The 17643-nt window shown below is 50.9% G+C and overlaps 1 protein-coding gene across 2 annotated transcripts in view; it reads left to right on the top strand.

Annotated features, from left to right (window-relative positions):
* Positions 1–17643, top strand: part of CNTN3 (contactin 3) — a 186260-nt gene that overhangs the window by 166815 nt on the left and 1802 nt on the right. For both annotated transcript variants that reach the window (XM_074312197.1, XM_074312196.1), the window contains 5 exons: positions 224–339; positions 8012–8195; positions 14525–14637; positions 15192–15360; positions 17568–17643. The exon at positions 17568–17643 is cut by the window's right edge. In XM_074312197.1, the coding sequence (XP_074168298.1) occupies positions 224–339; positions 8012–8195; positions 14525–14637; positions 15192–15360; positions 17568–17643 (658 nt within the window). The remainder of the gene's footprint in view (positions 1–223; positions 340–8011; positions 8196–14524; positions 14638–15191; positions 15361–17567) is intronic.

The following is a 17643-nucleotide window of genomic DNA, read 5'->3' as shown; positions in this document are numbered from 1 at the left end:
CAAGTAAGGAAAAGCCTGTGGTTCTGATACCATCTGTCCCTAAGAAATAGAAATTGATCAGTGCCTCTATTTTCATGACATGATTCATGTTTTCTAGTATGTTTACAGAATGTTCTATAATTTTTCAAATATGTTAAAATGCTTTTTTGAGATAAGAACTTCAGTCCATTTTTTAATTAACGACCAAAATTGTAATTGGTTTCCCGCTTCTGTTCCCAAACAGAACCCACAGTAGCTCCATCTCATGTCTCTGCACAGAGCCTGTCTTCCTCAGAAATTCAACTTTCCTGGAGCGCCATCCCCTGGAAGTTGACCAATGGGCACTTGCTCGGCTATGAGGTAATTCTTTCACCAGCTCGCGTGTGGCTGCTGCTATGCCACCTTGTCTCATTCTTGCAAAAGTTTTGTAACAATGACATCTTAGCAAAAGTCTGACTTCTGTTGAAATTCCAGCTCATTGTCCCATGTGACTATCAGTGGCTGTTGAATGTAACTCAACAAGCGGAATGAAAATCACTTTAGTTGGGATAGAAAAGAAAAAGTAATCGTAGAAAAGGAAACCATGCATCGTGGGACCAGACCACTGTAATAGCAGGTTTTTGTGGCAAGGCTCTGCGAAGGGGGCCCAGGAGTGACTGAGGCTGAATTTCCCATTGGCTGAGCGGGTTATGGAATTCAGAGTTAAAGCAAATTTATATAAATAAAATAAATGAACACATGTTGCACTCCTCTGCAGTAGACAGAGACGGACTGCCCCCGTTTATAACTCTGCCCTTTATGGACCATAGGACAAGACCTAATTCATGGACCCACTGTAGCTTGTGACACAATTAAGAGAAATAAACAGGAGGATACAGTGAGACAGCTTCGTGGCGTGTGAGCCCCACAGGGATGGTAGCAGCCGCGGGAGACGGCCTGACAGCACGGGTCAGGGAGACGTTGACTTCAGAATACATAAATTAAGCAGACAGGGAGCCATCCAGATAAAGATGTCCTGTAAAGAAGTAGAATTCACCACTGTCAGCCATGTCAGGAACGCCGGGTCCAGGGAACGAGAGAGAAAACCAGCCGTCCACGCAGTGCCAGCTTATGTCTACTGTGTTAGCGTTGGATAGGCCTGCACTGGGACCCACTAGGATGGAGTAAATGCTCTCAGGACCGGACCAGCCTGACCCACAGATGCTAAGTGCTTTGTGTGACATTGGCCCCATGATGGTGGGTAAAACATACATGTTGATTGAATAAATGTAGTTTTGGTTCTGTTATTGCTGTGTTGTCTTGAGCGAGCTATGAAAACTGCGAGGCTCCATCCAAACAAAGATACGAATAATGGTAACTATCATAATTCAGCCTGGCTGGAGAATTAAATGAGATAAAGCTGCCATAGTCCAAGGGCCAAGGAGAACTCGGGGCCTCCACTTCTCTCTGTTTTGGGAGATGTCACTGGAAGGAAACCTGAGAATTGGTGAGGTGACCAGGGAGGCTTAGCAGAGCCCTGGGCTGTCACTCAGGCCGCTGGTGCCGCCCTGAGGGGGAGGCAGATAGATGGGGGGTGGGTGAGCCAGCGGGTCCCCTCCTGAGATTAGCTGTGGGTTGGAATGCACTGCACTGGCCCTGGCACGTCTGTGTACCAGCGGCAAGCCTAACGTCCAAGTGGCACACGAGTACAGCCCTGGAGGGACATGAGTGGTGACAGTGATTCCTGGGTGCTCGGGGGATGTGAGGAGAAAGAAGATGAGCTAAGAGAGACAGGTGGTAACCGGGGAAGTCCTAGGAGCCAATGTGAATTACTCCAGGATACAAAATGCATTTTCATAGTTTCAGCGATGATTTAAACCCCACGCTGGAAACTAATGGCTTAGCATTGGATTGAATTACCAGGCTTGTGACTCCCTCTCTGGGTGGCGGTTTCTCCAGGGTGGCTTTATATCTGCTCACAGCTCCTCTTGTCCCTTGTCCCTGAGAGGGTGGGTCCTGTGCCACGTGGCTGAGCACACGTCACCGTTGGCATCCAGGCTCATTTCCCTTCTGACCCGACCGTGGAGTCGCTGACGTGCTGGTTTCCGTGGGTCCAGCTCATTCCGTCCCCGAGCTGTAGCACTCAGATCAGGATCTGTTCTTGTGCCCGGCATGTGGAAAAGAGATTCCGGCGGCATGACAAAGGGGACGCAGGGCAGTGAAGTTCACCTGTGGGGACCTCGGGCACCAAGGGCCTGGCAGGGTGTCCACAGCCCATTGAAAAGTCAGTTTGCATATGGAAAGAACAGTACTTGGAACATTGACCTTGATAAGTGATAGAAACACAAGTCTTCTTGTGCAATAACATAGATTCCCAGGGACCTAGTGGAGTTTTTAGGTGTTTGGCAGGGAATGTAGCCAGAAACGTGTGCCAATTACCAAACTAAGTGCCAGTGTCTTCATCCAGCCTCTGGTTCTAAACCACTGAACAGAATGTGTTTAGATCCTAACATTTTCAGTAGAATGGAAAAAGATGTCAAATATTTGAGTAGTTTTTGAGAACATGAAAAGTCTCGTGGAAAAAAGACATATACATTGAGTCTAAGCCCCACTGTCAGGCAAAGAATTCACTTCACTCTAGAAGGGGTCGCATGTACAGAGGAAAATGGGAGAGAGAAAATCTGGGCACGTTTAAATAAGTAGAAAGCAGGCAGAAATGAATTAGAGTGAATAAAATGAGGACATTCCGCTTTGGCGGCAGGATTTGTTATGCTGGAGAGAGCGGGCACTGGGTGAGCGAGGATTGTGCGAACGGAGCTGTGTCTTTTATCAGGCAAGACGGCCCCTTCCAAAGTGTGGCTCAGCCTGGGGGGACCCAGGGGGAAAGGCCCCTCCCGCCCGCCTCCTGATTCCGGTGAGAGGCCGAGGTGAGGGGTTTGGCATGTGCTGGCGGCCAGGCCCCCAGCACCGAGGGAGAAGCCTGGAACGCAGGTCTGCATGTGCCCCCTACACACCACAGCATTGCCATCCTGCTGACACTGATTTAAATGCATTCGGTCAAGCAGCTAAGTTGAAATATTTGTGTCTCTGAAAATCTGAGTATAAACAAAATGATTTTAGTTGATTAAAATAGCGTTTCTAACTTAATACCTCTACTTTAATGGCTACAAAGTGCCATTTTCAAGCATGATTTTTTCCAGACTGCATTTTATTTTAAGTTTAAATTAAGTGGAGTCTCAGACGCACTGATATTAAGGATCCTCAGCGCGGGCCCATTAGTTTGTGGAGAAACCAAATCACTGGCAGAACAGAGATGGCGTTTTAATTCCTGGCTGGTTTCCGTTTCCTCACCCACAGGCATGTGGACTGGCCTCATGGTTCTGGAGAGAAAACCCGTTCCCTCCTGAGGACGCTGGCGCTGCACAGAGCCTTAGGGCGCCAGCTCAGTCCCCGCCCCAACCCCCGTCCATGGTCCGGTTACCTGTGTTAACTGTGGTCCAAAAATATACATGGAAAAGTCCAGAAATAAACAGTTCACAAGTTTTAAACTGCGAGCCGTGTGCATAACGTGGTGAAACCTGTCCCCGTCCCGCTCTGTCCCCTCGGGGCGTGACGCGCGCCTCTGTCCAGCTTCTCCTGCTGGGCGCTCAGAACGTCAGTCGCTCGGTACCGGCTCGATTGTCAGGTCATGTGCTGGGTCAGCGCCCTGCTGTGTGCTGACCACCCTTATTTCACTCACTGCCACATTCGCAGAGCTTTCCTTACAGTATTTGTTATAATTGTCCTGTTTCATTCTTAGTAGTTAATCTCTTATGTGCCTGATTTGCACACTCCCCGCGGTGTCAGGCGCCCCCGGGGTGTTGGCACGTGTGCAGGTGGATAAGGGGACGAGTGCACCTAGCGCGGGATGAAGGGAACTGTTTTCACCCCGGGAACAGACATTTCTGACCCCGAGTGTGTGGGTTTTTCTCCACTCCGCCCAACTTTGCGAGACCCTGGGCGTCCTCGGTAATTCACGTGAATTCCGACGCTGTGCGTGGAGCTGGAGGCCGACCCCCCAGTTCAGGGCTCAGCCTGTCCCCACACACACGCCAGGTGCCAGTCACAAGTCCCGGCCTCCTGTTCTTCCCTCCACGGGCTGTAAATCCTGGGTCCTCCCCACCCCGTGCTCAGGTTTGACGACTTCCCGGAACAGCTCGGGGAATTCAGGAAGGCACCTCCTGCTCCCCGTTATTATAAAGCGCTCAGTTCAGGGACAGGCAGAGGAAGGGACGCTGCGCAGGTACGTGGGCAGGTACGTGGGCGGGGCCGGACTGTCCTGCTCTCCAGGCCCCGCCCACACCTCCACCTGCTCAAGACCGGGAGCTCTCGGACCCCCAGGTGGGGTGTCATGGAGGCTCCGTCGCCTGGGAGGGTCTGGCAGCGTTGGCGTGGGTGCGTCTCACTGACCAACCTGCGGCCCCTTGTCAGGAGGCGGCCGAGTGGTAACCCGTGTGCAGGGGCCCAGCTCCAGGTGCCCCATCAGCGCACAGAGGACACCGAGCTCTGCGGAGAACGCAGGGGTCGGGCAGCTGTGATCCAGGACGCCCTCCAGAGCCAGGTGTGCGTTTCCTGCCGTGTCCCAGGGACTGTCTGTGGTGAGCGGGACGGGGCACATTAACCTGCGCTGTTCACGCCCCACACGGGGGTGTGATGGGCGCAGCTGCGCGCGTGGGGGGACCGGCCTCACCTGCGTTGTTCCGCTGGGGTGTCGCCCCTGCGGTCCGCGGTGCCAGGACATGCCCGCTACCTGCAAACAGGCGCGGGTGCCCCCCGTTCAGGAGCGACAGTGGCCTCGGTGTGGAGGCGGCGAAGGTGGGGGAGCCCCGGTGCCGCCCAGCGCCCTCCCCTCGGCAGCGGACACTCGTTTTCCCCACTAAGCGCAGTGTGTGTTTATTTACAGCATGAAAATGCCGGTGGTGTTCAGTTCCACAAAATTATCAGACGTTTTCTCTTAATTTTTGCCTTTTCCTTAATCTCTCCTCCTGGAACTCCGGTTAGAACCTTTCACGGTGTCCTCAGCGTCTGCCATGGCTTTCGTCACTTCCGTCCTTCGTGTTCTGGGTTTATTAACTCTCCCTTCCGCCCTCTAGTCTTCAGCTTAATTCTGTCACTGAGGGTATTTTTCAGTGTTGTGTTTCTCAGGTGTGGACTCTCTTAACACTGGACCCGCCCAGTCGGTCCCCTTTGTCGCCTCCTCTGGCCTCACACGTCCCAGCCCCTCGAGTGGGCTGCACACTTGCCGTGCGTCTGACGGCCTCTGTCCGGGCACCGGAGCTGGTGGCCGTGGTCCTGTCAGCGGGTCCCTGTGCTGTGTCACACTTGCCCCTCTTCTCTCTCTCACGCGTGCTGCCGCCATCGCGTCCCAGCCCTGCTGTCACCTGTTCGCACAAGCGTCACTCTGGAGCTCAGCCCTTTTCCCCCGTCCTTACCCCGTGTGGTTCTTGTGCCCCGGAATCCCACTTAGGGACGTTTGTTCCGTCCTCTCAGGACAGCTGAGAGGAGAAGCAGCGCCTTTGTCTCTGCTTCTTCCTTTACTTTTCCTTCTGTTTAAAAAAAAAAAAAATTGTCGAACCTCATGCAGATATTTTTGAGCCAGGTTTTATAGAACATAATTGATTAAGTACTTAAAGAAATGGGAAACATTAATGTCACTGCTTTCTTTGTTTTCGTTACATGCATATTTATTCCACTTTTAAGTGGAGTGAGATGATACGATAACATTCAAGTCACATCACATTCATTGGTGCACGTTTCCTCCAGGTATAAATATTTCTCCTACCTGTCAGCATGGACACCTGTGATTAAATCTCATTCTGGTCCTGAAGGCGGTGAAAGCACTTCACACACGTGCTGCCAGCATGTACCTTCACACACTCCCTGTAAATTCATGTAGAAAAGCGACTCCAGTTCCAGGGAAAATTATCTGTGTTCTTCGTTAAATCGCCTCCCTGGGAACAGTTTCACAGCAGCTGCCGCTGAGGTGATTTGACACAAACGGAAAGGCCGTGGGTCAGAACCGCACAGTGACCAGTGTGACGGCTTCGTCACTGCCCCTGCTGCTGCTGTCCTGGCCGTTCAGTGAGGGTTATTCTAGTAATCCTGTGATTTGTCTCCCACTCACTGCTGCCTCTCCGGCCACAAGTCCTCAGGCTGTTGGTAGCATCCCACTGTAATGATCGATGAGGCATCTCGCTTGTTAATAACTCCACAGTGCTTCAAGGGTGGGGAACTGCGTCTCATCATTCTGGAGTCGTGCAAACCTCACAGCAGCTACAGTGTGTGCGGCCGGTGACCCCTAATGTGTGCGAGCTCTCAGTGCCCGTCGGTGGTCATGTGGCCATACAAAACAGTTTGTTATTCTTACCTGAATTAATGAATAACTCCTGTGTGGTTTTATAACAGTGAGTGGGTCTGTCAGATATGTGCATGTTGTTTGCTAAAATGTCATAACGTTTTAGCATTACTTTGATGCTTTAAAGCTGTAGAAATTCTGCATTCAATTTAGTCCCAATCATCTGGGTTCACATCCTCCTTGTAGAATGTAACACACACACGACACACATACACTCACACACACCTACGTGTACACACATAGGGATGTATGACTTATACTCATCAGCTGTACTGTCACTGTGCTCATTTAGGACCATAACTGGTTTACACTGTGATACCAATTCTTTAAAGAAAGAATTTATAGTTGCTCATTTAAGAAAACAATAACTTAGTGTAGTTTCTCAGAGGCCTGAAACCAGTTACGCTGTGCAGCCCGTAAGCAAGCACGTGTTGTCTGGGCCACACGTTGTCTAAAACACGGAGCCAACTCTAAACTGGGGGCATTCACATTCAAAGCAGGATTTCTGCTTTCTTTAAAAAACACAAACCAGCCCTGTGCACGCTGACCAATCCCCTGCAGTGAACCAGGGCTGAGTGGGGTTTCCCTCACTAACAGGGACGTGGTTGCTGACTTGCCACAGGCCCCACAGGTCCCCACTGTCTCCAGCATTGACGGGGTGGGGAGGTGGGGACGTATCAGCACACTCACTGTAAAGCACTTGTTTATTTACACATCAGAGTGGCTTCCCCTTTTTATGTTTTGCATCAAGAATAGAAAAATGAAAGACAAAAGGGTGCAATCCCAAGAAAGATAAGAGAAACACAGCCAGGGGCCATGTTTTGTGCTGCCCCTGCAGGGATGGTCAGTGCTCCTATCTGATCTCAACATTTCACAGGACATTTGTTGGGTGGTTTTGTAGCTGTTGTTGGTTTCATTCCTGTTTTCACTTCGAGAGCAACCCAAGCTTCCCAGCAGAGCCTTGCAGAACTCTCCAGCTCACACTGGAGGCAGTTACGGGGCGTGGGTTTTCCCCACACGTTTTCTGGTTTTATCAGATGTTACCATTAACTGATTTTTGTACTATGTACACATACACTGTCACACACAGTTTCAGGTCGTTCTGCACGTTTCCAAAACAGGAAGTCCACCCGAGACGTTTTCGCGCGTACTGATACTTCACCCCTACCTGCTGTTCCCTGCAGCTCTGCCGACACGGGTGGGCAGTTGGCATCAGCCATCACCGCGGGGCGGCCCCGTGGCCCACTGGCTTTTTCCAATAGCTCAGGCTCCCCACCGTCCCGTGAGTCTGAGAGCTGCAGCCTTCCCGAGACCAGCTGGGCCTGGTTGATCAGGGTCGCAGTCGGGGAGATGGTCACTCCTCTAAAACGCAGGTGTTGCTTTCACTTTCCACCTTGAAGACTAGACTCCCGTAGTATTCAGCCCTGACTCTGAATTAACCTGGCTTACTTGTGTACTTGTTGATATCTGTCCCCTCGAGTCCCTGTTCTCTAAGCTCTGTGGCACGGAGCTGAAAGCGGCAACCTGGCACACAGTAGGTCCTTAAATATTTGCTGAGTAACTGGTGAAGTAAGTCCATCCCCAAGCCCACGTTTGTGCCACGCGTGGAATGGGAAGATGCTTGCGAGCCCCGGCACCACCCATGCTTTCTGACCACAGGTGCGGATCTGGACCAGTGGCGAGGAGGACGCAGCAAGCAGAGTGACGGTGGCGGCCAGCCGGACGTCGGCCACTCTCCGCGGCCTGCGGAGCAACCTGGCCTATCACGGCGCCGTCCGGGCTTACAACAGCGCCGGCGCCGGGCCCTTCAGCGCCACCGTGACCGCGACCACCAGGAAAACACGTACGTATGACCGAGCCTCTCAGTGTAAGGAGCAGTGTGCGTTCCTTCTGCGTCGCCTGAAAGGGACAGCGAGCTGGTGAGCCCGCCCCACACCTGCACACGCAGAGCCACACGTGTGTCTCCGGGCAGGGCGACAGCCACGCCAACCCAGGGGTGACCCTTTGGAAAACTCAGCGTGAGCTCTTAGGCACGTCCTTCCACGTTTCTCTTAAAATGCCACCAACTTGGTTGGTTTATTTTCCTGTATCTTTAGCCCCCAGAGCTTGAGGATTTCTGATAAGCGTGAACAAATTCACATCAAAGGATCAGAAGTGATGTTTCTTTTTTTTCTACATTACTCAGAGGATGGCAATGTGCACAGTAAAAGTTTGCCGTCAGACGCGGTTGGTCCACGTGAATGTACTGATACTTTAAAAACTCTGACTAGAGACGTTATTAATTTATTTTCAAAATTTATTAACTCAGGAAAATTGTTTGCTTAACTGGCTTCTATGAGAACGAGACAATCAAGTTTTGCTTGATTGCCAGTTTCTTTAGTGCATCTCTGTTTCTGTATATAATTCCCAAATTTGTACGAGAGCATGCATTTGTTGGCAAAGATGCTCAGACCCCGGTAACGTAAACTTGAACTTCGTGGCTCGTGTTGCATATACGTTCAGATACGTGTAAATCGGGATTCTGCTGCTTTGGATTTCAACCAACCAGCGTGAATCCTCCCAGGGAAGTTCACGTGTTTACCTGTGGTTTTCTGTAGAAAGGAAAGTTTGGCTACCACATTGCTAGGGTCCTAGATTGCAGAGCAGACGTTAGGAAACCAAGCCTTTCCTCCCTTTTGCAGCCAGCTAATGTAATCAGTCAGTTGTATCCCTCACTAGTAATTAGGGGAAGCCTGGCCCAGTCTCTTATCCCCAACTCGCAGTTGGGCTTAGACCCTGGAGAAGGTGGGTTTGCCGATGAGCTGAAAATATTCTGTGTATAGAACTCCTCACTAAGTATGTTTGATGTTCCCATTATCAATTCCAAATTAGTAAGATTTAAATATATGTCTTCATTTACATATTCAAAGCATCAATCAAAAATTCTGATTGCAAAAATATGTGCAGAGAAGTTTCTCTGGCTCTGTCCTCTGACGACATAGTCCCAATGTGAACACATGCTGGGGAATTAGGATGCAAGTGACAGCGTGACGTCACGGCCCAGTGAAGAGCCTGGTGGTTGGTAACGCAGGAGGAAGGGGCTGCTTATAAATCAACAGGACATCATGGTCAGGTACAATGAGTGAAACAAAGTTGTGAGAAGAAGCAAAGCCCCTCTAATTTGGAGACGGTGCAAATGCCCAGTTGAAAGCGGGAACTCACATGATGAGCGTGACTCACGAGGCTGGTTCTCACTGAGCAGTTTCCCATCACTGTTCTAAGTACGTCTCATGTAATGATTCCTAATGTCACTTCCGAGGGGAGGACGCTCAGGTGCAGGAGGTCAGATGACTTTGCTGAGTCACAGGCAGGAGGAGGACGCGGCCTTAACCACGGTCAGCATTTCTGCGTCTCGTTTAACGTCAGCTTCTCTGGGAGTTTACTCTGTGCTTAGGACCTGGCGAGGTGCTCAGAGACAGCCAGGGCCCTCGACACGGAGCTGTCGCATGATGGGGACCCGACAGTGGAGGGAAATCTCAGAAAACGATACAGTCCCGTGCCCACAATTCAGCGGCCTCTGCCTGTGGGTCTGTAAGTGGCAGTAAGGAAAAGCTGCCTACGTGGAGGGGAAACGCCCCGGAATGAAACTCCAATCCTCCTAAGGCTGTACGTGAGGAACAGTATTAGGTTGATTGGTAAATTTTATGTTGGTAATTTTCGAAACATGCCGAAATACCGGTAAAACAGAATCTTCTGAGGCGATTTCTCACATTGTGACCGGCAGCTCTGAAGGCATCGTAGCCATCGAGGTGGTTTTGGCTGCAAATGCTCCTCGCACATTCTGGTGAGGCTCTTGTGATTGTGAAGACATTATTGTCACGCCCTGGGCATAAAGCTCCTAAGTACCATCTTCCATTGGCTTGCTGTGTGTCCTCCCCTCGGTTTGTCACCTGCAGGAGACAGAATCCTGTGTCTTGTTCACCCAGCCCCAAGGCCCACACTGGGGGCCACTGATGAAATGTTGATGAGTGACAAGCTGGGTGAATGCAATCTACAGAAGCAGGTCAGCATGAAGCACTTCCTTTGGACTGAACATTGTGAATTCAAACACTCAGTATAGTCCTTTCCCACTTGCTCTAAATGTGCCGACGTCGTATACTGGTAGCCGTGGCACTGGGTGCACAGCCCACGAGGCCGCCCTGACGTTGTCTTGACTAATGTGACAGAACGAAGGGCTCCAAGTCGAGTACTGCGGCATCCATTTCTGATATCCACACACTTGTGCTTTTTGAAACCATTTCTGAGTGAAACACTAATTAGCCTCTTTAATCTAAAAGGGGTTTCTGTTACTTGCAACCAGAGAGCTAACTCTTGTCTGAAGACGCTGATGAGGAAAAATTGCAGATGGCACATCAGTGACAAAATCTGTTGGCTTCTAAAAGGAAACGTGTTGACAATTTTATGTCCAGAGATTGCAGGAATGGTTTGTAGGGCAAATGTTCTGCTTTGTGTAATGGAAAGTCAAGTGGTGATTCTGGCTGTCAGTGTGGGTGGCTTCAGCCTCAGCCTCGAGAATCTTCTCGTCCGACCTCACACTGGACATTTCCAAAACTCGGTGTTTGGTCACCCACCGCCCCATTTCAGACAGGCCCCTCCTGCAGTAAATTCAGCCCCACACCCCGAATCCTGGACCCCCGACTGGTATCCCACAGCTGACGGGGCTCTGAGTCTAGAGGCTCACCACTCGGGGCCGTCACACGCCGTCACCTGGCGGCCTCCCCGCCAGGCAGCCACTGCGCTGCTCAGCCTGCCCCACCCCCACCCCCACCCGCCTCCCTCGGGCCAGGACCACGCTCTTTATGTCACTTGTCATCGCCCTGCTGTACGTCCTCGTCCTTAGATGTCCAGCCAGACCTCCCACTGCCCCTCCGCGTCCCACTGGGACTCCTTCCTGCACTTTCTGCCCCTCCCGCCTCACGCTCTCCCCCGGCTGCCCTCTGCCCAGGACGCCCGTCCAGGGGCCACCTCACCGCCTGGTTTAAAGGTGCAGCCCCCTCCCCCACACTCCCTCCCGCCTGCTTTGTTCCGCACACAGCACTTGGAGCCCTCAGCCCGTGACTGCAACTCCTCTGTCCTCTGCCGCCTGCGATGGCCGGAGTGCAGGCCCTCGGGGCAGAGACTGGGCGTGGTCACCACTCTGTCCCCAGCATGTGTGGGCGTGTACAGTCACCCTGGTGAGAAGACTCTGTCCATCCTGCGTCTCGGCTTGGGCTCTCCCATGGTGCACTGCCCTGCCCTGGTCCCCTCCGGGGCAGCAGCTCAGGGTCACTTCTGTGAGGGAGACACGCTGGGCAGTGGGTACCTCCTCCGGTCCCTGCTCTCACAGCCGGCGTGGCCTTCTGCTCCTCCCGGGCCAGTTGCAGCGGCCGCTGGCGGAACACGGCCTGGCCTGGCCTGACAGCGCCTGGAATGAGGGGCGCTGCGTGTTCATGCCCTCGCCGGGGACGGTGCGTGTGTGTCACGTGAGGAAACTCTTATAAATGGCAGTCTTGCTCTTCCAGACGATGGCAGGCGCGGCATGTGAGCTGAGACAGCATCAGCCGCCTGAACTTGAGGAGCCCAATTACGTGTCCTCAGGAAGGAAACGCATGTGAGTGAGAAGCACTCAGAGAGCGCGAGTCAGAATCTGGTGGCAGTTCTGACAGGATTGCTGCCTCGAGCGCTTAACTTGGAAGTTCTAGGGTTTTCAGACGCATAGTAATATTTAGTAAAACATGCACTCATCTGCTCCAAGCTGTGACTCCGGATATGCCTCCATGCGAGCTGGTCCCAACTTCATCTGCCATCGTCCTTTCTCTGGGCCTCCTGTCAGAGGTACCTGACATTGTTTTCTTAAAAATCAACTTACTGTTTTTACTTTAATAAACTTAAAAAGAAAAGGGAACCTAGGTTTGTGCGTGTGCAAACCAGCATCATGGGAGTAAAGAGACGTTAAGAGAATATTGAGTTAAGTAGTGACAGCGGTAATAACCACGGCCCTGAACAAACAAGCCGCCCTCGTGAGAAGCTCTCGTACCGCGTCGCTGCCTGTCCAGGCCTCTGAGCCGCTTTGTCTGGGATGTCGCTTCGAAGGGAAAGGAAGACCCAGTGGGCCCCAGTCAGGCCTTGTCTGCACGTGGGAGGGAATTTCTCCCCCGGACTGAAGGGCTGTGGACGGCCCCGTGACGCATGTCACCTCCTCACGCGTGCGTGACACACCGCGGCCCACATACAGCGACGACACACCGATACCTGAGCACACGCCTGAGATCTGCCACTGCTCCCGCCTGCCTGCGGGCTTCCTCCAGCAGAGGCTTTCCTGGTTTAGGCAGCACTGAAGCAGGATAACCGGAAGGCACTGAACGCGAGCAGGCTTCAGGCTGGGCCTTGGCACTCACGGAACCGTCATCCCTCCAGCCACACGCGTGTCTTACGCTCTGTGCTTGGTGGGGCGGCCGCACTTCCTGACAGCCTTCCACCCGCCTGGGAATTCTACAGACAGTCGCACCTGTTCTGCTTACAGACCCTGATACGGGCCCCCCTGTCAGAGACCACGCGGGAGTTGTCTCTGCTCCCAAGGACCTACGTGTGGGATGGTAGGAAACTGGATATTAGTAAAAGCAAAGTCACAAATTAGAAAAATGCCTTTGATGAGGATTATAGAGAAAGGGGACTTGCTATGTGCAAAGCACCCGACTTCACGCTGAGAAATCAGGAAAAGTGTTCCTGTGAAAGTTGATTATATTCAGAGACATACATGTTCAGTGTTTCGTTTTACATCCTTCACAAATCTGACGTTAATCGTTCAGGAGTTAAGTAAAGCCACAGGCTGTCACACCATATACCGTGGGAAGCATGACATCTCCTGCCCGTCATGTATTTCGTTTAATTTCTAATTGTGGTAAAAATACATAAAGTTTCCATCTCACACATTTAAATGTATGGTTCAGTGGTGTTAAGATTGGTTACTGTGCAGCCAGTGTCCAGAACTCTTTGCGTCTTACAAAACTGAAATTCTGTCCCCATTAAATTACAAATAGACCTTTGAACCCCCAGCCTCCCCTCCCCATTGGTATTTCAACCCTAGGCAGCGTCGTTTGATATTCTCCTGAGCTCAGCGTGGCAGCTTGAACGCTGTGAGCTGGCCTCAGCCCCCTGCTAACACCAGGTCACCAGATTTTAGACTGGGGTCAAGGAGCAGATTCTAGCCAAAGACACCACTGTAGGGCACACAGCCCGGCTGCTGTCATCGGTCCCATTGGTGTATCGCACAGCTCGGTCAGTGGTGCTCCCGAGTGGCCCAGCACGGTCACTCTCATGTCATTTCCCTGTGACCAACTCAGGTAACGATGTCACAGCCTGTGGCTACGCCCCAAGAATGACACATGTCATCAGTGTCAGGGGCACTTGCGATGCCGGGACCACGTGGGTGATGTTGCCGTGTTTCGTCCTGTCATTTCCGTGTCCCGTCGGTGCTGCTGAGCCCCCTGCCCCCCCAGCATGAGGCCACTGGCTCCTGTTCATGGTGGGAACTAAACTGGGAACCACATTTTTAAACCGCAGAGTGTCGTTAATTATCTAATGGAATTCTCATTGACGTTTCAGTGTTTCACCTTATTTTTCTCAAAAACCACTTTAAACATGTTCAGTGAAGACGAAAGCACAGAGTCAGCTGCAGTTTGTCATGTCTGCGGCTGTGACTTCCTGGACGTTCTTACTTCTAAGGCTCCCCACTGCCCCCGACCCTTCATGCCCAGCTGCTTAAACACCATCCACACTTCACTTTAACCTCCTCGAGTGGCAGTTCTTCAGCCTGTGTCAGAACGGGTCCCAGCCTGGCCTCCTGGCCTGCCCCTGGCAACCCGGCCGTGGTGTGAGGGGGGCAGTGGCTGTGTCCCCACCATCAGCACGTTTTCCAGGGACCCTTGTGAACGAACCTAAAGTGTGTGATGGATATGATCCAGTGAGTTGTCTGCACTGGGACTGAAATGCCTTGTGGAGGGAGATGTGGCTTTGTCGCGTCCCCGAGTCCACCTGTGCCCTGTGTCACCGTGGGAGTCTGCGTGCCGGTGGCCTCCGGAAGGCCTTTCTCTGTGCTGTGGGAAAGGCCCCTCGTGCTCACATTGGTTTGAATTCCTCCTTTTACGTTTCCAGCTCCCAGCCAGCCCCCCGGAAACGTGGTGTGGAATGCTACAGATACAAAAGTGCTACTGAATTGGGAACAAGTCAGAGCCATGGAGAACGAGTCGGAAGTGACTGGGTACAAAGTGAGTTGTCACTATGGTGTGTGCTTTCCAGGGGAGGCTGGCTTCCGGGACCTTCCTCTGTGATGACAGGGTTTCTTTCTACAACCTGCTTTTCACATGCAGGTAGCAAGCTTTGTATTACCAGGGCATTTCCCCAAAATGTCTGTTTTCTTAAACAGAAATCAAAGTGAAAGAATTCCATTCACGAGGGAATTTTGGACAAAGTGTGAATTGTTTGTGGTGTTACTTGTTTGCTACCTCTGATGCTCACACATGCTCAGTGTTGGCTCTGATTCCGTGGTCTGGGTTCAAGGTCAGACGCAGGGTCCTTGCCCGCGTCTGGAGCCTGAAGCACAGCCCAGCCAGCCCTTCCCAGCCTCCTTGGCTTTGAGGAGTGATGGCTGTACCGTGTGCTCATTGAGGCCGAGTCTGAGACCTGTGGGAGAGCCGTGAAGGCAGCTGGCCTGCCAGTGGGTGTAGAAAGAAGCAGTAAGGTGACGTCCGAAGAGTAAGTGCCGTGAGCATAACTCCAGGCGGGCAGCACACAACCTACAGGATGTGTCCCTGCGTTTCAGGTTTTCTACAGGACCAGCAGTCAGAGCAGCATGCAGGTGCTGAGTACAAACACGACGTCAGCGGAGCTGCTGCTGCCGGTCAGGGAGGATTACATCATCGAAGTAAAGGCCGCGACTGACGGAGGGGATGGCGCCAGCAGCGAGCAGATCAGGATTCCAAGAGTAACCAGTAAGTGGGGCCAGGGGACGCTTCCTGTACTTACAGCGTCGTGTCCTGACCCCCAAGAGGGACTCATTCGGTGCCTGTCTGTCCCCTCTCTTCCCACCGTGTGTCTTGTCTGAGAGCTGAGAAGGATTTGGAATAAGAGACGGATGCGGGAGGAATCCCTCACCAGGGCTGCAAAGTAAGGGGAGACGTGACAGCGGAAGACGGGAAAGACGTCGGGAAATGTTTAGCAGAACTTCATTAATTTTTTCCCTCATTCGGAGCCTAAAATTTGCCCTTGGATTGACTATGGAAACAGAATTCCTTAAGCATTTTTCAAGGGCCCTGTTGAGCCCACAAACTGTTTTTAAGGTTTTTAATATACCAGTTGTTTGGCTTCTAGAAATTATAGACGAATCTTATCAATTCTTTGCAAAGCAGAAAAATCCTTGATATTACTGGCCAGTCCAAAAGACAGCTTTAAACAAAATTCTTATTTTCTGATTTCAAAGGAGGTTTACACCTTTTCCTTTAAAAATCCAAATGAGCCTGTTTTGTTACACGAACTAAACTTTTAGAAGAAAGGGAGAAAGACTCATATTCTCATTTTATCAGTGACAATGGTAGAAGATATTTTATCTTTTACCGTGTTTCCCCGAAAATAAGACCCAGCCGGACCATCAGCTCTAATGTGTCTTTTGAGGCAAAAATTAATATAAGACCCAGTCTTATTTTAATATAAAATAATATTATATAAAATAAATAATATTATATTAACTGATATTATATAAAATATATTAAATAATATCATATTAAATGATATTATATTAAAATAAGACCGGGTCTTATATTAATTTTTGCCCCAAAAGACGCATTACAGCTGATGGTCCAGCTAACTCTTATTTTCAGAGAAACCTGGTAAATCTCAAATCTGGAGTTTTCAGGCCTCCATTTAAGTTCAGTTGACCCTTGACCAACACGCGTTTAACTGCGTGGGTCCACTCATATGCAGATTTTTTTTTTTTTTTTAATAAATGTACATTTGGCCCTTGGTAGCCCGGTTTTTTGCATCTGTGGATGCAGCCGACCATGGATTGAAATCTCCTTTCCATGTGAGCTCGGGAAGCCGTAGGTGTGGATGGCCGATCAGTTGTACTTGGATTTTGACGCATGGGCTGGGCGCCCCTAAGCCTGCATGGTTTGGGGGTCACCTGCACGGCAGAAGCCATCCCGTCCTCCGGTCCTGTAGTTCTTAGCGACGTAGATCACTTTGCTCCTTTCACTGAGCTCGGCCTAGACTATGGAACCTGCATTCGGGGTTCAGACCTTTAACCTTGGAAAACAATGGCTGACATCGTTTTGTTTGTGAAGGGAAAGAGAGATGTGGAAACTTGGAGGCATTTTATATTTTCATGAAACCACAAAGACTGCAGCCCTTGCACTAAAACAAACAAACGACTAAAGTATTCAAAGAAAATGCTAAGTGTGTAGCTCAGAACTGCAAATCCGTAAAAACCGTATCAGATTACAGGCACGTCTAAAAGAGTGTGCACTTCAGTAGAGCAAAGCCAGGAGTTTACGTGCGGTGCTGACGGCAGTGATGGTTTTACAAGGGCCGAGACGTGCTCTCGCTCCCAGACAGCACAATGTGGAGCTGACATTCGGTGTGGCAGAGTGGGGCGAGTCAGCGGAGAAGGTCCCGGGCACACACCACCCGCATGCCAGGGCTGCAGCGGTCAGAGCAGCCTTGTCCTGTGACATCTGCCCTCTCGCCGAGCTGCACAGGCCGGCACGGGCATGTTCTGAAGTCATCGCTGAGACAGCGGGGCTTTCGTTGATGCCTTTGTTTAGAGATGATGTTTTATATTACGCATGATCGTTTATCTAAAAGTGTATGAAATAGAAACAGACACAGATATTTTAAATTCTTATCAAATGGAGCTTTCTTTAATTAAACCATTGAATTATCTCAGAGTTGTCTGTCGTGGAGTATAATTGTTTTCAGAATGATTAAATTGTTTTTTAATCTCAATTAAAGTAAATAATACTAGTGAACGAAGCCTCGACTTGTTTGAGAAAACTGAAATGCATCAGTTTTCATAGGTACCCTTGGCTCCACTGACAGAAGGAATGAGGGAGGGCTGCTGAGGTTCTCACTCTGATTGGATTTTCAGAGAAGCACTGCTTTGGTCCTGACTCCTTATTAACTGGCTGTCTGTCGTCTTTGACAGGTACCGATGCAAGAGGGTCCACGTCGGCCATCTCAAATGTCCTCCCAGTGTCGGGGTATATACCCATCGTCCTGTT

Source organism: Rhinolophus sinicus, linkage group LG10 (assembly GCF_036562045.2).
Source record: "Rhinolophus sinicus isolate RSC01 linkage group LG10, ASM3656204v1, whole genome shotgun sequence".
NCBI lineage: Eukaryota > Metazoa > Chordata > Mammalia > Chiroptera > Rhinolophidae > Rhinolophus > Rhinolophus sinicus.
The sequence above is the reverse complement of the archived record's forward strand: the minus strand, read 5'-3'. Positions and strand labels throughout refer to the sequence as shown.